The sequence below is a fragment of the Penicillium taxi genome (assembly GCF_028828555.1).
Source record: "Penicillium taxi strain IBT 34144 chromosome Unknown utg000004l_segment0_segment0, whole genome shotgun sequence".
Taxonomy (NCBI): Eukaryota; Fungi; Ascomycota; class Eurotiomycetes; order Eurotiales; family Aspergillaceae; genus Penicillium; species Penicillium taxi.
This window is the reverse complement of record NW_026643206.1, coordinates 4,246,082-4,268,644: the sequence shown is the minus strand read 5'-3', so window position 1 is coordinate 4,268,644 and position 22,563 is coordinate 4,246,082. Positions and strand designations below refer to the sequence as shown.

The following is a 22,563-nucleotide window of genomic DNA, read 5'->3' as shown; positions in this document are numbered from 1 at the left end:
CGCTCGACGCGTCGCGCGGAGTGTAATCGCGGATTATGTCAGCGTAACTAATTAGAGGATCCGCCTGAGTGGGTCGGCGTCGGCGAAATTATTCTGCCGAAAATTTTTAGATTTCCCCGTTGCAGCTTTGATAGACTGTCAAGCGAGAGGAAATTAAGACGCTGTCGAAGTTTCAACTTGTCTATCATGGATCTTCAATCTCCATCGGTCCTGGCACAATTGCCTCACCCTCTACATGCCTCTACCGGAAAGACGCGCATTGGCGATGTCTACAGCCTCGCTGATGCGAAAAAGCGCAAACGTTATGAAGTCGCCGTGGCTGTTGACGGTGAAGCAGTCAACATCTATAATGTGCGAAAATCAATCATTCTGGTCTAATAATCTGTACGAATCTGACTTTTTTATTTTCTCTATATAGGTGCAAACGCCCAAGCTTGTGACCTCATACGCTGTTCCACCTCAGTCTACTTTTTCTTGTCGGCCTTGTTCCGTGCGCCGCAAGCTCTCGAAGAATTCAATAGTGAAGAGACAGACATATGCTGCAGTGACAAAGCCAGAGCATCAGATTAAATGCTTTGTGGAGGAGATTGGTAATGGCACAAGCTCGGCATCGATTTCTTCTTCTGCCGCCACCATCACAGACTCGCGCAGCCCTACTATATTTGTCGGAATTGTCCCCTTTGGTGCGGACAATGATATTGAAGCCGATCTGTTCGACATCCTTTCTGTTCACGAAGATGGTCGCGTCCGCAGATTTTCGTCTGACTTGAAGACCCAGCGATGGAGTATTCAGCACAGTGAAATTTCCAAAGTCTCTTCCACTCACGAAGTCAACTCTTGTTTCTTGATCGACCTCGACGATGCGAAAAAGGCCCTGTTCAAACGACGACAGGACTTGGCAGCACTTGCTCTCGGCGATCGGATGGGATCCGAACTGAACGAACCATCTATCTTAATAGTTGTGTCACACCCCAAGGCTGCTGATGCATTTGCATTGAATGATGTGATTGTTCAGATCTTCTCGGTTCCTGCGAGCCCACAGTCTCGATCCAACGAAGAAAGCCAACGTCTCCGGCATCTTCAGACAATTAATGTCCCTGCCCCTAGTGGACTTGACCGGGTCAATAGCGATGGCCTTCAGTGGAGTTTCCATTCGGGCTCGGCAGGCCTGCAGCTTTCCTTTGAGAAGGGATTTGTGAGCGTCGATATCTCACAATACTCCCCGAGCGTGACCTCGCAATTCATTCTCGATGATCATTTCTCTTCTGTCATGCGTATTTCGCCACAATGCGTTATTGGAGCAAGTGACTCTTTAGTTGCAGTATATGATACGCAGTACCAATCTGCCCAGCGCAGTATCCCCGCCAAAGATGTCCTCTCTGGGTCTGCATCGACCTCAGATGGTCCCACAATCTTCATCAGCTATTTCGCGAAGCTTGGAATCGCGGTGGCCACCAAGAAGAATACTCTGATTGCTTTCGATCTGACCTCTCTCAATATTAATACCAGTTCAAGTCTCAAGAGGTCACGGGATGGTCTTCTTATTGATGCTATTGGTCGAGGTATTGGCTCATCTGCTGCGCAGTGGGATATGGCTTCCAAGAAGCACCGCTCTAAGAACATGACTTCTCTGCACCTTACTTCACCTGATCAGATAGAGAAGTGGAACCAGTTGACCAAGGCCGTGGACGAAGCGACCAAGGCTCAGGATTCCGATAAATTTGACCAGGCGGTGCTCAATTACTTCTCTTCACCACTACCCAAGAAAGGCACCTATATCAATCCAGAATCTACTCTTTTCCTGCTCTCGAAGATTTTTGCAGTCAAGGAATCGGCTGTCAATGATGATGTTTTGTCGCCTTCATCGTCTCAGTTGCGTGTTGCTATATGGCCTCAGGCCACTTGCCACTGGCTAATTTTACTTGGCCACATGTCCGTCGACAATGTTGAAATTGCTTTACGACGATCCTACAAACCCCGTATTCTCCCGTCGCTACCCACAGGATCTTTTGTGCAGGCTGTCATTGAATTTGATTCAACCTTGAAACACATCAACGCAGTCCTTTCGGGTCCGTCTGTCTTCACCTCCGATGAGCTGGCCTATGGCCTGAAGTATTTCCTGAATCTGGCCCGCATGCATTCCGGTCCTTTGGAAGAAGCCGCTCGAGCTCTCACCAATGGCGATGTGGACACTCCCACTCAGGCATTAATCCAGCCGAACGGGGATATGGCTAGTGTTAAACAAACTTTCCGAGGCTTGAACATCTCTCTACAGAAGATTCACTCGCAGTCCCTCCCCTCTATCGTGCAATCTCTCCGCTCGAATCTGTCACGGGTGGATCTTATTTCCATGATTCACCATCTTCGTCTTTCTCTTGCCACCGGTGGCTATACCTCCCGTTTCACTGAAAACCCACCTACACCCATCACCCGCGACCAGATCACCCCTACGCTGTCACTTAAAACTATCATTGATCTCATTACTGCTTCAGTCGATGCTGTCGGCCCGTCTGGATGGATCTCCGCTCTTCCCACTATCAACGATATCGATGATGATTCAGCCTCTGCTATTGCCGCAGCCAGCCGTGAAATGGAACTCATCTCTGACATGAGATCCGAGATCTCAGCTGCCCTTGCGGGTGTGGAGGAAGCCACTTATCTGTCCGGTATCCTCCGCGAGTATCTCTGCTTCGCCGAAAAGGTCACAGCTCCACGCAATCTCAAGCACGTTGAGAAGGCTACATCATCACTTATTCGTCACGAAAGGCTCAATGGCGCCACTCTCATGGTCTATTCTACCCCTGAGGCAGGAGAGGATGGCTTCGAAGGCGAGACTGGTGGTAAGATGCTGCCACTCTCGATGAAGCCTCCCTCCAAGAAAGTCTCGCGCACCAAAGTCAAGAAATCGACTGGTGAGAAGAAAGATCGCAGCGGTCGTGAGATTGGACTTCTGCGTCGTAAGGCCGTTGGCAAGTACTCATTTGAGCGGCTGGTGCTTTAATGAAGCGGTTCTGCTCATGCATTGGTGGGATTAATTTTTTTGTGTTATATTATAAAAGCCATTTCCGGATCAAGTACAAAAAAGGAGTTTAGACGAGGTCAATCCATTCATTGAGTTTCTTCGCTATTTAAGAATTCATTTTAGTATATAGTCCTTAATGCCGACCTCATAATCTTCCAATAAATGTTTAGACACTCTTGTTGTTGATCTTGAGGAGCTCGACCTCACTGCAAAACGATTAGTCTCTATTAAGGTCAGATGGTTTCTCAAGCAAGAACTTACAAGATGAGAGTAGAGTTGGCAGGGATTTTGCCATTGGCCCTGTGAAGAGAAATGATGTTAGAATATTTTCAATCGACATAAAAGTGTCATCGACCATCCATATGAATGATCGCCTGCGTAGTTATATAATCACGTACTTGTCACCGTAAGCGTGATCGCTAGGTGAAAAAGATCAGCAAAGCACTTTACATATCTGTGAAAGATTACTCACGGAGAAATAGTCAAGATGGACTTCTCGCCCAGGCTCATCTGCTGAACACCCTCATCCCAACCTAGTGAAGAACATGAGCAGTCCGATCAATTATCGAATAAATCAAGTAACAAATAAGCTTACCCTTGATGACCTGTCCAATGCCAATCTGAACATTCAAAGGGCCACGTCCAGGGGTTCTAGAGCTGTCGAATCTATCATTTGACAAAGGTTAGCATGTTGAATACGAATATTGGTATATGACTACGTACTGCTTGCCCTGAAAGCCCTTGTTGGCCTTCTTAGCATCGTAGAGCCAACCCGTGTAGTGGATAGAGACCTTATCACCTGAGGCAGGGGTGTCAGTACCGTTGCCACGAGTGATAATCTTTCTTTCGACACCCATGATGAATTATGGTTTTGGAAAGAGGAACTATGAAGTATTGGGAGGTGAGGGAGGGAGGTTCAAGTGAGTTGATGCTGATTCGTAAATTTTCTCGAAGTGGGGAACGGCTGACATCAACAGAGCAACTATTAACTACACACTAAATACAGTCCAACCAGACATGCATTCGAGATTTATAAACGCCTTTCTCTTACTACACCCATCATTACTGCCATTTACTGGGCTAAGTAATAAGTAGTACTAGGCATCTACTTGACTCCAAGAATCCAAGGACCCAATGTTTGGGTTTCTCCAAAACATAAATCTGGATCACTCCTGGGTCCAATAATTCAGATTCTTTTATCACAGAACTTGGCAGCCTTTTAACATACAATGCTCAGATACATTGAATACAAAATATTGAATCTTGGAAAGCGATACAAAGCTCATTTCCAAGATCTTCCAAGGTTGACTTGCTCACAATTATACCAAGCCCTCGTCTAGTAGCTTCCAAGTCTCTCTATATCCAAATAGCTGAATCCACTAGCAAACATCCACAAGTATCATCTATGTATTTCCATAAGCATAAGACCACTTGGGCAAGGAAAGTGAGGGCGTACCTACCTACCTATACCAGAGCTTAGCCTACGTAACTACACGCCAGAAGCTATCCAAGGCTTGAGATCTTTCGAAGGGTGAAATCCTAGAAATGCATACATAAGTACGTCCACGGCTACATAGGTAGCTTTACGTACCGTTTTTCTATGCATGAGTGGGGCTTTCCTATTTCAGGTGCCGCCGCTTTTATGGGGGCGCTCAGGGTCAGGCTCACTGAGTAGATTTCAGTTTAGGCTCACATTCACGGAGCTGCTCCTGTCGACTTTACGTGGAGTAGTTGACTGATAAGGATTGAGTAGGTTGATTGATTGAGATTACTAGAAATTTACTGTGTTAACTAACATGTTCTACAAGCAAACAATACACACAACGCTCTGCTTCACAAAAATGAAGAAAATCTATTTCGAGTTCGAGTACTCAAGGATGAACTCGAAAACTTGAAAAACTGATAGGAAATGGACATGAGAAAATTTATTCAGGTTCAGAAACGCTAAACTTCGATCCTTAGTTTGATATTTCGGAAGAATGTTCCTGAGGTCGTACAAATATTAGACATTTGATGCCTCTACTCAACAGCTACATATTAGGACTGCGGAAGGGCACTACTACTGCCGCGTAATAAACAATGCACTTCGCTGGATATTTTGTTGCCTTGAAATGAATGCACGATTATATGCCCTTGGACAATACAAACCAAAGCCAAGGATGGTAGTATGTTTCATCATCCACTGGATCTAGGATCGTTGGCACATACTTTGTGGACCACTCCTCTTGAACATTGTCATCGAAATAATTATGATCAACCCTTAATCGTCGTAACTTGCAACATTCCCAGTACGCAGGATACCACCAACCTCGATAATAGTAGTATCGGCTCCGTACTTAACCACCAAACCTAGGGATATTATTATGACAGGGGGCGGACGATTGAAATATATGGCGCGTATATTGCTTGATGCCCCGTTGATAGCCCTGACTTCTGCTGGTGCAGGGAGAGCAGAGACTCTGTTCTCCCTAATGAAGCTGGACTCTGGAAAGATCTGCATCTGCTTAGAGATGGTGCCTAGATTGAAGTATCCGTTATCGACCTAGAATGCGAGCGCAGCAAATTAAGAAACTTGAGTTTATGTTTTGGAATTTTGGGTTGAATAACTAGCGGAAGAATCTATCGCGTGTATTCACGTATGATAAATTCAGCTGCTTCGCCAAGCTATAAACCATCGGATAGTGTTCACATATCACTTATCATATTTTTCTTTTGGCTATCAATTTTTGAAAAAGCCGCCTAGTCATTCCTCTTACTCTCAAGACGCAATAGGTACCTTTCAAGTCGATTTGATGATATACAAGGGTGCTCCATTTAATGATCACTGATTGAGCAAATGCATAAGCCTAATAAAAAGACTTAAATTGGAAATACACAAGGACAGACAGCTCAACCACAAAAAAGGAAATTAATCTAAAGGTCCAAGGGTGTAATTCATAATATCTGATCTGGAATAACATCATCAAAGGAACAACATGAATTAGTCAACATCCATCTAACCATACCTAGGTAATTGCCAGGCCTAAAATTAGCCGCTACTTTACTTTTTTGTGATCATGGAACTAACTTGGAAAGAGCATACATACTCCCTGTCTGATACTCAGTGAGCAAAAGTAGCGAGGGGTGCTGACTAATACGGAAGGGGCCAAAAACCGGCATAGGAAATGCGGCAGCGGCACTTTCATCTTTTAACATCTCCATGGATAGCTGAGCACAGCATGCAATAATTATGAGACCGGATAGGGTCACGACTCACGGGCAGTTACCAATGATCCATGCTCATCTATATTCAGATCATTCAAAAGTACACAAATTGCTACCTACCTTACGCTATCTAGAGTAAACAGCGCTTGGAGTGAGGGTAATCAGTAAGGGCCAGATATTACTATATTAAGAGCGGTATGATCATTGAGAAAACAAACTCGCGCAGAAAGAAGGAGAGGATAGAAAGGGTGCTTATAATTCAAAGTATAAAGCCAATAGCTTGCAATAAGGGGTAGCAATATTTGAAAGGACTTGATACATCAACATTCGAAGTATGGCGATGTTATCGAAAGGGCGGTGAGATAGAAATTATAGCTGAGACCAATTGAGTCCAAGCGTACTGATTTGAGATGGCATATGAACTTTCCTTTAGAATCAAGGTATGCTAGCCAATCAACAAACTTGAATCAGGCAAGATATTGTGATTCTCCATAAATCCAAATTTTGGGGCAACTTAGGAGTGGGACCTGGACAACGAGGCATTAGGCCTGAAGATGAAATTCAGCCAATCAGATCGAAGAGAGACGGGTCGTACTGAACAGTCTGGGACGATTAGTTACTAGCGGGAAGTTTGATTGGAAAAGCATTGATTTCTGTTGAAAGTGATGAAAGTGATGAGTACTATAAGCTCGATAAAAACGTGAAGTGTAGGCAGTAAGCAAGTGCTCAGTGGAGTAGACGGCCCGACACCGCCATCTCCGCACTTTCATCTATCCACATCTTTCACAGGCATCTGTGTTACCTGCAGGGCTGATGTTGTCATGTTGGACTGATCTTTCTTTGTTTTTTCTGCTTCCCATATTATTGGCGCGCGAACCGGTATCCGAGACGCGCGCAATCATAACAAACATCTCCAGAAAATGAGCACTCCATGGCTGGACAGCCTTTCCGACGACTGGTCTGTCTCTGAGACTCATACAACCCCAGTATCGAAGGCACTAGTGCCACAATCTTCGCCTGCTGTCCAGAATTCCCCTAGTCGCATTCCTGTGCCTGCCCGCCGATCCGTGCAAAACCATTCACATTCGCCAATCGACAAAAAGGTTACCCGACCATGCCATTTTTATCATCGAGAACCACCAACTCCAAAGCGCCGGACTCCCATTACCCCCAAAAAGTTACGATCACCACTCCCCGGAGAAATTAAAGCCTTCAGCCCCAAGCCCAGCAGCCGTAGATCCAGTATGAGGGTGAGTTCGAGGCTCACCCCCGTTGCGGCTGAGAAGAAACCGAAGCCGCCAACCATGGACACACACTCCCCTCTACGATCGGTGTCCAACGTTTCCAACAAGTCGGAGTATGATACCACAAGCACTGTCCAGATAAAACCGAAAAAGGGTCGAGATGAGAGAGGGTCGACACCCGAATGGCGAAAACGATTGGTGCGCGGAGAGTTTGGGGCGGGAGAACAACGCGATCTCTTTGCGCCGATCGGTCTGGAAAGCGTGTTCAAACCTCCCACGCCGGGATCAAGTGCTCAGAAAGACTTGAATCCATTCACTAAACAAGAGGACCATCTTTGGGATTTCACAGACACGACTTCAAGACGGAGTAGTACTGTGGATGATGATGATGTTGACGCGGATGAAGAACGCGTCAATGATGAAAACTATACTGAAATGGAGTCGCCATTCGGGACGGTCAACGTGCGCAGTAAACCCAAAGAGCTCAACAACGATGAGAATTCGGCTGTCGACCAGGAAGGGTCATCGCAAGCAGAAAATACGTCAATGCGAACCGCCAGCAGGTTGGAAGATCTTCGCAACGAGGGCATTACACCAATCACCTTTACCCAGCCCAATACACTCGAAGGAAACGCCCCGTCTGAGTTGGTCAAGTCGGCATTGAAACAAGTCACAAACAAGCTGGCAAGCTTGTCAATAGATAATGGCAGCCGACCAGGTTCATCAGCAAGCGACAGCTTCCTCTTCAACAACAACAACAACAATAACAACAAAGACACCGAGAATGGAATTGATGGATCATCACAAGAAGATAGTTTGTTAGACTTGACGAGCCAGTCCTTACCGCAGGATCTGTCAATGGGCACCGTGGATTTCTCTAGTCGACGCCCAAGTAGCCGCCCTCTCCCCGGCAAATTCTCCCCTTCGCCCTTTCCTTCCCAGAGCAAGTCTTCCGCAACCCTTGCCAACACAAAAATACGAAGTTCCCCACTATTCAACCCCTCGCATGGGCACGGATCACCTGTTCTTCCTCTACCCTCTTCCTCTCACGTTCGCCCATCGACATCGGGAGCAGCAGATGCGCCAACGAAAGACATCGCCATGCCATCATCTGGTAGTCCTCTCAAACTTTTCGGTGAGCATGACACCTTCACAAACAACAGACTCTTGCGGCGGATGAGTCAATTTGAGGAAACATTCCACGATGGGTCAGATGGTGAGGATCCACCATCACCTTCCGAAGAAGCGCGACGGAAGGGTGAGAACCGCAGCTTTTTGAACATGAGAAATGAGCCACTGAGAGAGATCTCATCAATATACAATGAGCGCCTCGCATCTCGCAACAGCGGCCGCCCTCAATTGAACCGATTTGGTGACGGGGAGCTAGACCAATTCGACTTTTCCGACACGAGTCCTTATGGGAATAAACTAGTTTATGAATCGAAAGACATTGAAAACCGCCCAGCTTTTCGGAAGAAGTCATCGGGTCGACAGCAGTATCTTCATCGTGGCTCGCAGCAAGAATCAGCATACGGCTACAGATCAAGCAGCTCTGGTTTCACTCGAAAGCCATCTAACTGGTCCCGCAATAGCTACAATACGCAAGATGCCACTCGGTCCTCTCGGGTCAACAGAAAGGAGAATGCTGCCCCCGAGGCTAAACGAGTCCCCAAAGCAGCATCAGACCCGAAACCGAAGCGCCGCCGAACAATTATGCAGGACGTCAGTGCTGAGTCTCATGAGAATGGAGACCAAGCTTCGAAATCAGCCAATGGGATGTCATTACTTCAAAGAAGCCTAATTAAACAAGGTATCCAGCTTGAGAACAGTGACTTCCTTGCTCCCCCCGGTGCCTCTCTGTCTATTCAGAGGCCTCGAACCCCCACTCCCAGCCAAATAAAGCTGGCAAATGAAGCAGCGCTAGCGGCTAGCAGGAATTACTCGGAATCAAACTACGATAACATTGACTACTCGGACTCATTTACCATGGACGGGGACATTCCATTCGTGAAAATCACCGGTACCAGTGATACTTCGCGGAAAGGATCCATTACAACCCAGGATTACTTGAATGAAGCCACGAAGATCATGGATTTAATTCGATCCAAGGGTCGGCGGGCCGCCGGGATGACCAGTCTACAGGAGCGTGAAGGAGACAGCGAAGATGAAGAAGATGCTAGCTTTGAGGATGAATCTACTCAAGAAGCATTTTCCCGTCCCCCCAGTCGGGATGGGATAGATCTTCGCAAGATACGGGAACAAAAGGAACTCAACCCGCAAATACTCAGTTATCTAAAAATGTATCAAGAAAAGGATGTTGAGGGGAAAGTTCTTGGAGAAGGGGAACTTCATGAGCCAAGACAACCCTCTATCTCAGGTCCGAGAAAGCGAAAACCTAGCCCAACGGACGACGTTGCGGAGAAGATTGCCTACGACCTGATGACAATCAATACTCAAATATCCGGTTTCAGTGTCCGTTCCTTTCCGACCGGCTCTTCCCAAAACTCCCAGGCCAAAGGCGTGTTGACATCTGACGTTCTCTCACATTTGATCCCTGCGCAAGTGAATGGGTTTACATATGACCGCACGAAAAATCAATGGGTCAAGGAAGATTCTGAACATCCAACATCGCCATCTGCAGAAAGCGACGAGCATGATCCCTTCCAGGACATCCCAGATTTGAGTGTGGATGAGCTCCAGGAAATGCTGCGTGTCCACGGCCTTGACTCTTCTACGAAGAGTTTGCCTGACCAAAGCCACGACCTGGACGTACCTAAGCTCCGCACTGAGAAAGCTCATGAATTAAATGTGCCTCATCAGCCAGCTGCAAATTCTTCACCGAAGAAGGCCGATGCTCGTCCTCCCATTGGTCGTGAAACCTCGGTGGGAGGTGAGATATTCATTCCACGCCCTATCTCCCGCATTGAAGAGCAGAGTGAAGAAGCATCAGAAAATCTTAGTGTTATCCACAGAAAAGATTTACTCGATGTCCAACGAACCCCTACTCAACATTTCGAGAATTCGCTGGTCCCCATTGGAACCTTGGGCCATGATAACAGCTACAGTTTCCATCTTAGCCCACTGGCAGACTTCTCAGTCAACCAATCAGACCATCATATGAATCTCGAATTGAGTTACGTGGCTCAGCGTACGAATCCCCAATCTTTAAGACAGGTGCATGGTACTTTTGCCCTGGCCATTGAAGAGCTGGTCAAGCATATCACTGCTGCTGCGCCAAACGTGACATTCTGGGACGATCTTCGTCGATTGGTTCTTCGTCAGAAAGGCCTAATCACATTACACAAGTTGAATGATTTCTGTCCCCGTCTCGAGGAGCTGGATGTTTCTGACAACGAGATTGGCCAGTTGAGTGGAATTCCCCCCCCCTGCGAACGTTGAAGATCCCGAGGAATTCTCTCTCCGAGCTCACTGCTTGGGGTCACTTGGTCAACCTACAATATTTGGATGTTTCAGGAAATGAAATAGAGACTCTTGATGGGTTTTCAAGCTTGATTCATCTCCGAGAATTGAAAGCAAACAACAACAACATCCGCAGCATTAATGGGATTCGTCAATTGAACGGATTGCTGACCTTAAAGCTGAGTAACAACTCGATTTCGACAGTTGATTTTGAAGGAGCTGAGCTGTAAGTTCTATCAATTGTATTTTCACAAGTAGATGCTAACTTTGGTTTCTTTTCAGAAATCGGCTTCGTGATCTTGACCTGAGCCATAACTGTCTTACATCCGTTCGAAATGCTGAATGGCTTCCATCTCTTATGACCCTTGACCTCAGTGCAAACAGCATCGAACGATTTGAAGTTTCAGCATCGCTAATCAGTTTAAGGACATTGAAACTGTCTGAAAACTGCCTCGGTTCATTTGATCTGAAGGACTTTTCTTCTGTGAACCTCTTGTACCTTGACCAGAATTGCTTGTCGAATATCATAGGGCTGGAGCACTGTCAAAACCTCGACGTACTCTCTTTGCGAGAACAGACTCAATCATCAGGGGTCGCATCAGAACTGACCTTGGACATTGACCTTGGCCTTGTGAAAGACGTACGCAAAGTATTCCTTTCGTCTAATCGGCTTTCACCTCGATGTCTCTCTCCGTCGTTGCCCTTGCTACGACTCCAGCTTCTCGACATCGCGTCATGTACATTGTCAAGTCTTCCAAGCGATTTCTCAACAAATTTTGCGAATGTCAAGGTGCTGAATATGAACTTCAACTCCCTTACGGATCTGGAGGCTTTGGTCGGCATGAACTGCCTCTCTAGGCTCATGATGGCTGGCAACCGACTCGCAAGAATGAGGCGGGTTTGCCAGATTCTCAGCCGATTAGGAAGAACGAGTCAGGTCAAGCAATGTTCCCTTCGAAAGCTCGATATAAGAGGAAACCCTCTCACAGTGGGCTTCTATCCTCCGGCTCTGACTGGAAACGGAGCCAAGACCGCCCGGAAAGAGACCAAAGAAGACAAGGCTATTTCACAAGACGGCCGTCAGGATCTTTCCGAGGCTTTGGCCAATCTTGATCAGAACGATCATACACAACCGGTCATTTGGGACAATGGTGCAAATACCATAGATCTCGATATCAACGATCCATCAACTCTTGCTCCCGCAGACCCACAGGCAGATCAGAAATACCTCATCCATTTGGATCGGACCACACGACTACGGCGCCGAGTATTAGAGCTACTCCTCTACGCTGGTACCGGTGGTTCACTGCAAGTTCTAGATGGATTGGACCTTCGTCCGTCTCTAGGCGAGGAATGCCTAGACATGGCATCGGCATGGAACCGACTTGAAAAGATTGGTGTTCTCCGCAGGAAAGCAATCAAAGACAAGTGAAACCAGGGATGCTGGGATTAATGGATGAATTTAAGCATTGTGCAGCGTTGAATGGAGTTTTCATTTTTTGGTTGTGAAAATAAGGTTTCGTAGTTTAGCGTTGAGTTGCACATGCATGGTATCGGAGTTATTTCATTACTCTATGCCTTAACTAGTTGAATTACCTGGAGCCAGAGCGTTATCATTCAAATGGAGTATATGGGACTGAGTTCTATTGTTTTTGCAGCCGGCTTCTCATATGCCAATACTGGAGTCGAAACTTGAGTGGTTTTCAATGGTGGAAATTCAATTTAAAACTATAGATGAGGAAGCTTCGACTCAACAACATAAATAGGGGAAATGGAGGGGTAATGAACCCATGCAGCCCGTTGACCGCGGTGATCTAGCAGAACAAGTTAGTCATTGACGAAACAGGGTGCAAGATTCCCAGATACAACGTACGAATGCAACAGGCCTAGCCCGACAACTAGTCCATCTGTATCTGACTTTCCGATCAAAGGTCCCAACAGTGCCTCCGATTAGGTTTAAAAGTCTGAGCTTTGAAAGACACTACTGTATGAGGTCCAATGTCCATTCGAATCGGCAGGATGGGGATGGCGTGCCAGGTGCCTGAGCGTATACTGCACACTCACCAAACAGCCTCAAAGGACTATCCAATGTGAGCATTAAGGGTTGCAACACATGAGGGGTTCAGGACTTTCCACTTCATCAGGAAAGTCAGAGTATAATGAGACTGAGTGAACGTGCGTCAACGGACTTCACTTCTCGACAATCTTTGAGACTTCTCCTATAGGATAAGGCGAATAGAGAGGATGCTAAGGTGGTTTGCTTCCTGGGCTTGCCACCCTATCACCAAGAGCATACTGTCATTCACCATCATATCTTCTGAGCTGACCAGTGAAGATAAATTGGGATTAAACGCCCTTTCGTGCTGCAAGGTGACTTGTCCTAGTAAAGCCATTACCCGCAAATGTAGACCAAAGGCGACTATAGAGCAGATGATTGAAGGTGGAGAACGCAGGCAGATAGATTTAGATATGGTGGAAGGTAAGGTAGCAGATTTAGAGTGAAAAATTAATCAGCCTGGCACAATTGGAGTATTATAAGGCTATGGAGATCTGACAACAATACATCAAATGAAGAACTTCCCGCCCGAGCCCGAAAATGAGACTGAAGTGAGCGTGCATCACTTCGCTTTCAAATCTGAAAGAAGGGACTTTAGGAATAATATATAGCGATGCTATAACCAAGATGGCGGTTGAGAGAGCGAGAGATATGTGCATGATCTGTTTCCCACTCGGAGGTATATTTCCCAAAGAAAACAGTTTATCACTATCCAATCCACTTATCAATTTATAAGTTTTTTTCGTATAAGCTGGTGACGGATAAGAGGTCCAGCGTTCGACCATAGTTGTGTTTTGGTTGTAGTTTTGTGAGAATAGGTACTTAGGTAGAGGATGATCGTGCATAGAGAGAGGGAGAGATGCACCTACGTAAGAGTACCTAGGTAGAGGAAGGGTGAGGGAGAAAGAGGCTAGCCTTTGATAAAACTGGAATTACATCAAATAGCACTGCTTTATATTACCAGCTTACTATGTTAAACTTCATCTAATATCGGATCCAGTGCCTTTTTGTGATCGGTACTCGATCTTTGGCCTCCATTCGAAGGACCTGGACTACTATCGTCCTTTGCACCCACTTCTTGGCCTTCCAGAACAGTCTGGAAGGCCGCACGCCTCGGTAAAAGATAACGTACATCTATAAATCGCAAAACACAGGTCATAATAATAACGAGGACTAGCAGTGCCAGAGCAGATTGCCAGCCATACTTATAGTATGGAGCCTGAGAAGCAGGCCAGACCAAGACCTGCGACCAAGCAGAGATAGCATAGTAACTTGCGACAGAAATGCCCACAATGAGAGTACGAACCTCTGGATCCTGGGGAATGATATCGGCGAGCCAAGCGAAGATAAGCGGCGCGGTACCAAGGCATATATAAGAGATGAAGTAGGACGCATATGCGCTAGACAGAGGAACCGATGTCGGGTGAGAAGTCCAGATGCTCATGATAATACAGGGTATGATGCCGATGACGCCCTGTGCAACAATGAGAGTCCAGCGCGTTCCCAAATAATCAGATAATAGGGCCCAGATCCACACGAAGACCACGTTGATAGCCGATCCTGCAATTGGGATCGTATTGATCTCGGTCACTTTCCATCTTGCAGTACCGTCTGGGTTCTTGAGGGACTTCAGGAATAGAGAAAAGTAGACATAGCCGTAGGTGCCAAGCACCGTGGCAACGTAGAGGATCGTGATGAAATAAACCACCCAGCCGGAGAAGGTGCGTTTGACACCAGCCCAGGACATTTTCTTCGGTTCAGCACGGCCATGTCGAGCAAGTCGATCCATGGACAACTCGGCATGAACCTTCTTAAACCAGAATGCACGCGGGTTCGGCTTGTTTGGAAGATCAGGGATCATGAAGAAGCCCGCGAATCCCCATACAACCGTGATGATGCCATTGATTACAAAAAGCCATCGCCACCCAGCCAGGCCACCGCGTCCACCTAGCGTGTCAGAGATTGCGGCCTGCAAAGCGCCCGACATCATCTGACCTACAGCTTGACAGGAGTGATAAAAACCCATACGCTTGGCTAGCTCGGTAGGAGTATACCAGTACACTAATCTCAATATTAGTGCTATGCACGGAGTTTTTGATGGATCAAAGATGTGACCATTGTCTACTTACTTAATAAAGTCATCATTCCAGGCCACGCACTGCTTTCGCACAGGCCGAGAAATACTCGTAAGACATATATCTGTTTCGCACTTGTAGTCATGGCAACTAGTCCGGTGAGCAGACCCCATATTAGCTCCAACCCAGGTAGCCAGAAACTGGGCCGGACATAAGTCAAGATGACTTGCGAAGGGATGAGCATAACGCAGTAGGCGGCATTGAAATATGTTGTGAATCTGATTGATTAGCCTGGATCGGTGGATGTTCCATATTGATATTTGGATAATCATACAGATTCAGCTCATTATTGTGAAGGTTGAGATCTTCCTTCATACCCGAAACGTAGGCATTGTTGATATTCTGCTGATCAAGATATTTGATCACTGTATATAAGAGTCAGCACTCAAGCCAAAGAAATTCACCACTCTTTTTCAAATCGAATCATATGTGGAGCTAAGTACCTTGAGACAGACAGCCGAAAGTCAAGAGAAATGTATCCAGGCGTCGAACAAGAGCTCTTTCATCGGGTGTCCTGTCAGGGGATTCCATGTCACTAGCTGGTACAGCCATATAGCCAGATCGCCAATATACCCAAGGTCTCATTTTGAAAAAGGGGGACTAAGGTCCTCTTGTACATATGTAGATCACCGCAGGTATGTACTAGGTGAAGGTGAGGAGTGAGGAGAGATAATTCCGATAAGCCCTTTCCTATATCAGACTGATAAGAGCATATCTGAGCTTGCAAGGTGATAAGAGGTGAATAACCCAATAAAATTCTATTTTGAGGCTGTATTGAGGTTAGATCAAAGCTCAACGCCAACCCCTCATTAGATTGACACTCAGGAAGGTTGATACGAGGTTTTCTTGACGATAATGGAGCGTCAAAGGTACTTTTGGCGAAGCTGTACTTATCTTCTACGATAAACATCTCTCTTCCCCGCACGGCTTTCTTCCCGATTATCTCCAGACTTCAACCTCCGACTATATAAGTATGAGCGTAAGAACTGATAGCTTACCCGTCTTATCACACCTAGGCAGCATTGAATGTGATTCGTCATGGAAGAATCTAGCCAAAGTCTCCCTCGATCAAGGTCCTGTTTAAGTTATTGGCAGCGGACAACTCGTGCATTTCCTTATTTGTTCTCAAATCAGTCAACAGCACCCCCATCAGCCTGTAAATATGTTATTATTGGATCCGGGATATGTGGAGGGCTCACTGCTTTTGAGCTACTAGAGGCTGGTGTCAAGGGTGAGGATGTGGTGATCCTAGAGGCGCGCGAAGCAGCCAGTGGAGCAAGTTCACGGAATGCGGGCCATGTCCGACCCGGTATGTTCTATTTACAGCCGAATAAGGATTAAACCTGACAATTTTCCGATTATCAGACGCATTCAGGGGCTTCAGTGCTTATTCCAAAGTGCACGGCGTAGATCAAGCCCTGAAAGTCATTGCTAATGAGAGACTGGTACTGGAGAAAGTGAATGAATTTGTGAAGCGGCATAAAGTGCCCTGCGATTTCAATTTAACGGAGACATTTGATGTCTGTATGACTCCGGAATTTGCTGCATATGAGGCTGAAAGTCTAGAAGCATACAAGCAGGCAGGAGGTGATACCTCGCATATCAAGTTCTATGACGGGAAAGAAGCCCAAGAAAAGACAAGGATCCCAGGAGCTGCTGCTGCATATGAATGGCCAGCAGGATCAAGCCATCCGGCAAAGCTTGCACAGTTTCTCCTCCAGTCTGTTATTGAAAGAGGTGGATCATTATATACCTGTTGTCCAGCGACAGACGTGAAACAGAACGAGTCCAAGCAAGAGTTATGGGATGTACATACACCCCGCGGCGTCTTGACGGCTGAAAAGATATTCCACTGCACTAATGCGCATGCAGCCCTGCTGCTTCCACATCTGAAGTCCTATATCTTTCCAAATCGCGCACAGGCTCACTCTTTAATACCGACGCCGGCCTTCGCAGCGGAGAAAACGTTACAAAGTACCTTCTCCCTTCGCTATAGCCTTCTTCACTTTTATTCTCTGATACAGCGCAAGGGTGACGGTACACTAGTGCTGGGTGTCTCGCGATCAAACCCAACCCTGAGTCCAGAGACATTGGCTAGCCGCTTCAGCACTGACGACAGCAAATTCAATGAGGAAATTGCACAGGATGCTTTGGATAGCTTTGGCAAAATCTTTCCTAGCTATGGCAATGCTGTGCATGGTGAGGGCCTGGATCATGCTTGGACTGGAATTATCGCCATGACAACTGACTCTGTTCCCTTTGTTGGGCCAATCGACTCGCTTCCTGGACAGTACATATGTGCTGGATTCAACGGACACGGTATGTACAGACCCCTTCCCAATTCCCATTCCCACAGTTCTTTGGAGTTAACAATTGACTTTACCAGGTATGGCACGCATATTCACATGTGCCCCAGGCGTAGTGAAGCTTGCCCTTGGGAAGCTATGGGATGATACAGGTTTGCCAGAATGCTTCCGATTCAGTCAGGAAAGACTTGAGCGGCTTTCTAGTGGGAATTTGCCATCTGTTTGGTAGTTAGCTTGTTTTCACGGAGATGTTCACACATTGAACATGTAACTAACTTGGGCCTTGGGTATCAGTGGATTGAATTGCTGTAACGAAGGGCAGATACAGAGGACTATCCTCGACTCCGACATTCTGCTGAGGCATAACAGCAAGGAACGGTCCCAATCTACCTTGACTATACCAATCACCTCACTATCACGCCAACTAATAGTACCGTCGATTTCACGGCAACGGAGCTGGCTCACCACTACAGATGTGGCCTCCTCATAGCTTTGAACTCTTCGATACTTTTTTTCTAGGCAAATTTGTCGGAAATAAAAAGACACCTAGAACTTGAACTTTCTACTTTTCCATTTTCTTCTTTCTCTCTTTCACTTCAATCTGTATTCGCTATTTATTAACTATGAATATCGAGCCCGAACTGACCATTCAGCAGCTACAGACAGTTGCTGAAGCAAGCCCCCTTCTGATAATTCGCTAGTGTTTCGTTGATGCAGAGCCTGTTGCAGGATGTTGGAATGACTGGTAACTCCGTCTTTATGAATAGAGCAAATTCTGTCTTCTCACTTTGTACAAGTAGCCGGTTGAAGTATGTGAGGTAAATTTAATTGAACATAGTATATAGTAACTAGTGTTTACATCAATCAAATCCCATAGGAGTCAACGAATGAAATGCGTGTGACAACGATTCCAAAGTAAATACGGGAATATTGACTAACTATACCGAACCAGATATTTAAATATAGAACGAAATTCAACGGATTACCAATTACCGTCTATTCTCTAATAATGCATGTTGAACTTTTGGATAAGGTAATCGACGAAATAGAAGATTGATTGATTGAAGTATTGACCTCGAGGATATAACAAATGCAAACCAAACAAACATAATGACTAATGAAGCATTCGGACAATATAATCTAGTCATGTGATATCTAGCACGTGACTACAGAGCAAACATTTATTCTATGTCCACTAGCTTGTAGAAAGGTTCACATCTTTTACCACAGCTTATGTCTAGTTTAGTAGTTCAAGTGAACTATGGCTCCAATTGACACTCCTCAATTTAGATTTCTAAATGAAGCTGCTGGATGGTTAAAGTCTCGCAGTCCATCAACATCAGCTCATTTGCTAGATGTACATACTCGGATGCTTTTGGAGGACTCGAAAGCACTCAACGTACGACAGAAAAAACACCACTGTGGAGGATGCGGTAGCATTAGACAAGCAAAAAGCAAAATAATTGTCCGTCCCAAAGGCAAGCAGTCAAGTGGAATAATCTACAAATGTCCGCGCTGCAGTCAAAGAACAGTTTTTTCAAATAACCGAAAACCTCGAGCTTCATCACGTGTTCAAACAAGTCAAACATCTACACCTAAGCCTGAGTTTCATTCTGCGACTGCTTCTGTTTCTGCCACTACCACCAATACCTCGATTTCAGAATTGAATGTTACGCAACCAGATACCCAACCAACCACCAACGCCAGCAGCAAGAAACGAGCGAAAACACGAAAAAACGTTGGCTTGCAAGCTCTACTGGCCTCGAAAAAACAAAGCCAGACTTCTCTTAATCTTCTTGATTTTCTTCAATAGCTTCAATCTCCATATCATCGGGTCGGCAAATCTTTGTTCCGGGTGGGCTAAGATATCGCGGGGCACCTGGACAAGCTCCAACCAGCTTCAAGCTTCCTAGTTTCGCTGTGCGTCGGCACCGAACTTTCTTCATCCACATCATCATGTCGGACTACTCAAACGATGATGACCATGACCCTCGGATTGATGCGCTCCACGAAACTGCTTTGGTCACTCTCGATACCTTGGTTAGCTCCTGCAGCCAGCAGATGGAACCGTACCTGGCCAACACCATCCAGTCTGCTCTTCGATTCCTGAAATATGACCCCAATCTGGCCGAAATGGACGAGGAAATGGGGGGTACGCAGGATGTGGACAGTGATGACAGTGGATCGGACGATGATGACTTTGATGAAGAGGATGGCTATAGTGATGTCGATGATATGAGCTGGAAGGTCCGACGATGCGCAGTCAAGCTGCTCCATACCGTGGTCTCCAATCACGGTAGCAGCCGTGCTTTCGAAGAATCTACTCTATACTCTCAAGTCGTGTCGTCTTTGATCTCCCGCATCACCAAGGAGACGGATGAAGGCGTCAAGTTGGAGGTGGTTTCTACCCTCACTTCACTAGTTCAGAAGACCAGTGAAGGCTCCGTGATCATCACATCTGGTAGTCCTCTAGAAAGTGTTGGCGGCTCCCGGAACTCGCGCAAGAGGAGACGACAGGATAGCGATGCCAATATGATGGACTTTGAGCCCGGTGCTGGAGCATCGTCTGCCATTGACTCTCCTGTCATTCCTTGCTCCCCCAAATCCGGGTCGCAGTCTGACTTAATCAGTGCTGTTCCCCTGATTATCCAGAGTCTCACCAAGGCCTGGAAGAAGGCCTCAATCACTCTGCGACAGGCGATAATTGTTCTATTAAAAAGCCTGTCATCGACCCGCTATGGCGGCCTGACAGACCACCTGCCACAGATCGAACTTCTCATTGCGGATGTTCTCAAGAACTCCTCCGCCGCTATTACAACTTCCCATGTCGGTGCTTTTGCTAGCACTGGCAGCCTACATATTGAAACGTTGGGACTTATTTCTACCATTGCGGAAACTCACTTTACCGAGGCTCTGCTTCCATTCCTTCTCACCCTCGTTCCCGGCGTTCTTGAATCTGTCACATGGCTGAACTACAAGGTCAGCAGCGCGGCACTAGGCGCCGTGGAGCAATTCATTAAAACATTTACACCTCCTCGGGTGTTGGCCAACTCTGCTGATATCTCGTCACAACTAGCAAGCCTTTATGATGTCGTTTTTGCCCGAATCACTGATACAAGCGCGGATCTGGAAGTACGCCAACGGGCCATTCATGCTTTGGGTGTTTTGTTGGCACGTACTTCAGGAGATCGGGGCGCTGAGTATCTCTCGGCGGATCGTAGATCGAAGGGCCTTGTCATTTTGGTGGATCGGGCCAAGAATGAGACCACTCGTGTTGCCGCTATCAGCGCTATCGACGATGTCGCTGTTCTGGCCACCCGCAAAGAAGATATCAGCAGTGAGCTGATCAACATGATGACCCTAGAATTAAGTTCCAATGTACGGAAATCGGATCGCGCCCTGCGGAGCTCATGCCTAGAGGCTCTGCGTAGTATTGCCATGAATACCATCACTAGATCTCAACTCACCATCGATACCATCACCTCGCTGGAGAATGACCTCCTACCTCTCCTCGCGGCCCCATCCCCAGACTTCCACATTATTACGCCGGCGCTGATCATCGTTGCTCAACTTGTTCCAATCAATTCGAAGACCATTGTCAACGAAGCTCTGATTTCATCAGTATGCTCTATTGTAAAACAGCCGCTCACTGGTACTGTATTGAAGGCCCTGCTTCTTCTAGTCAAGGTTGTCGGTGATGAGGGCGCCGGTGCTTCGCTGATGCAGAGCCTGCTGCAGAATGTGGGAATCACCGGAGATTTTGTCGTTGTGGGCAGAGCCATTGGTACTCTCCTGGTCCACGGTGGCCCCAGTCTGGGAGTCAAAATGGATGACTTCTCCACAGAGCTTAGAACAACCAAGGATGAAAACCGCAAGTGCCTTGCCCTTGTCATTCTGGGCGAGATCGGATTGCGGATGGGCGCTGAGTGCTCCCTGGCACCCAATATCTTCACCGATCATTTCACTTCGGAATCTGCTCATGTTCGGTTGGCTGCTGCTACCTCACTTGGAAATGCCGCCGCTGGCAATGTCGAACCCTACCTAGACATCATTCTTACCGGTCTGGTCAAGTCCAATGAACAATGCTACCTCCTTCTTAACTCTGTGCGGGAGATGCTACGTCACGTTGAAGTTATTCGTCCTGATCTTGCTTCCTCCGCTCTTAAACTCTGGCAGGCACTTCTCGTTGTATCTGGAGAGGAGGAAAACCGCGCCGCGGGTTCAGAGTGCCTTGGCCGACTTGCCCTAATTGACCCACCCACCTACCTTCCTCATATTCAGGTCAGTCTAGCCCCATATATCTGAGGATATCTCCAATACTAATGCTATTACAGGAGTGTCTTTCCACTTCTGACACCGCCGTGCGTGGGGTATTGATTTCGGCTTTCCGCTACACGTTGGCTGATTCGAGTGAGAATTACAAGGATTTACTGGGACCACTGATCGTGCCTATTTTGAGCAAGATGCTTAGTGATAGTGACCTGGGCAATCATCGCCTGGCTTTGACCGCTCTAAACTCTGCTATTGTCAAAAAGATGGATTTGCTTCGTTCCAGTCTCAACGAACTACTGCCAATTGTATTTGGAGATACCCATATCAAGCCCGAGCTGATTCGCGAGGTACCGATGGGTCCGTTCAAACACAAGGTAGACGATGGGCTGGAACTGCGCAAGGTAAGTGTTCAAATTTCATACTTCGTTGATATTGTCTAATCCATTCCTAGACTGCCTACGAAGTTCTTCACGCATCTTTGGACACACCATTCACAATATCTCATTTCTCTCAGTTTTTCAACCGCACTGTCAATCGCATTCTCGCCGGTATTGAAGACGAGCAAGATATTCGAACCATCAGCAACTTGATGACCGCCAGACTGATCTCTATTGCTCCCAAGGAAATCGAGAGTCGCTTGGATGCCTTCTCGGACGGCTACCGCAGCGTGCTGTCTGTCCGGCTCAAGGAAAACTCCGTGAGACACGAGGTGGCACAGGCTCATGAGGCATCGTTGGGTGTTCTCAAGATCACCAAGCAACTCAGCAAGGCACTCCCAGGTGCAGAGGAATCTCCTGATCTGCCGAAATGGAAGGAGTATATGCGCTGGGTCCGGAACAGCTTTGAGACCGCTTTCAACAACTTGGATTAAATCGATTGATCCTATCGGATACGCATTGTAGCC

At 46.7% G+C, this 22,563-nt stretch overlaps 7 protein-coding genes across 7 annotated transcripts; 5 read left to right on the top strand and 2 right to left on the bottom strand.

Moving 5' to 3' along the window:
• Positions 1-186: 186 nt before the first annotated feature.
• Positions 187-3,001, top strand: N7495_006458 (uncharacterized protein; the record flags this gene model as incomplete). Its single annotated transcript, XM_057209109.1, has 2 exons — positions 187-351; positions 419-3,001. The coding sequence occupies 2 exons, from the start codon at positions 187-189 to the stop codon at positions 2,999-3,001; spliced, it is 2,748 nt and encodes a 915-aa protein (XP_057062883.1).
• A 187-nt stretch (positions 3,002-3,188) lies between these two features.
• On the bottom strand, positions 3,189-3,879 carry N7495_006457 (FKBP-type peptidyl-prolyl cis-trans isomerase; the record flags this gene model as incomplete). The annotated part of the gene is made up of 6 exons (XM_057209108.1): positions 3,189-3,228; positions 3,284-3,322; positions 3,421-3,441; positions 3,495-3,555; positions 3,618-3,688; positions 3,746-3,879. 6 exons carry the CDS (start codon positions 3,877-3,879, stop codon positions 3,189-3,191), a joined length of 366 nt encoding a protein of 121 aa, XP_057062882.1.
• A 3,267-nt stretch (positions 3,880-7,146) lies between these two features.
• Positions 7,147-10,869, top strand: N7495_006456 (uncharacterized protein; the record flags this gene model as incomplete). The annotated part of the gene is made up of 1 exon (XM_057209107.1): positions 7,147-10,869. One exon carries the CDS (start codon positions 7,147-7,149, stop codon positions 10,867-10,869), a length of 3,723 nt encoding a protein of 1,240 aa, XP_057062881.1.
• A 379-nt stretch (positions 10,870-11,248) lies between these two features.
• On the top strand, positions 11,249-12,322 carry N7495_006455 (uncharacterized protein; the record flags this gene model as incomplete). Its single annotated transcript, XM_057209106.1, has 1 exon — positions 11,249-12,322. One exon carries the CDS (start codon positions 11,249-11,251, stop codon positions 12,320-12,322), a length of 1,074 nt encoding a protein of 357 aa, XP_057062880.1.
• Positions 12,323-13,919: 1,597 nt separating this feature from the next.
• N7495_006454 (uncharacterized protein) lies at positions 13,920-15,615 on the bottom strand (the record flags this gene model as incomplete). Its single annotated transcript, XM_057209105.1, has 4 exons — positions 13,920-15,007; positions 15,076-15,299; positions 15,356-15,446; positions 15,525-15,615. Coding segments are annotated over 4 exons (1,494 nt in total), but the record flags the coding sequence as incomplete, so codon positions are not given.
• Positions 15,616-16,119: 504 nt separating this feature from the next.
• Positions 16,120-17,616, top strand: N7495_006453 (NAD(P)/FAD-dependent oxidoreductase; the record flags this gene model as incomplete). The annotated part of the gene is made up of 3 exons (XM_057209104.1): positions 16,120-16,390; positions 16,447-17,400; positions 17,468-17,616. The coding sequence occupies 3 exons, from the start codon at positions 16,120-16,122 to the stop codon at positions 17,614-17,616; spliced, it is 1,374 nt and encodes a 457-aa protein (XP_057062878.1).
• A 1,727-nt stretch (positions 17,617-19,343) lies between these two features.
• Positions 19,344-22,530, top strand: canA (putative cullin binding protein CanA; the record flags this gene model as incomplete). The annotated part of the gene is made up of 3 exons (XM_057209103.1): positions 19,344-21,668; positions 21,722-22,060; positions 22,111-22,530. 3 exons carry the CDS (start codon positions 19,344-19,346, stop codon positions 22,528-22,530), a joined length of 3,084 nt encoding a protein of 1,027 aa, XP_057062877.1.
• Between the last annotated feature and the right edge of the window lie 33 nt (positions 22,531-22,563).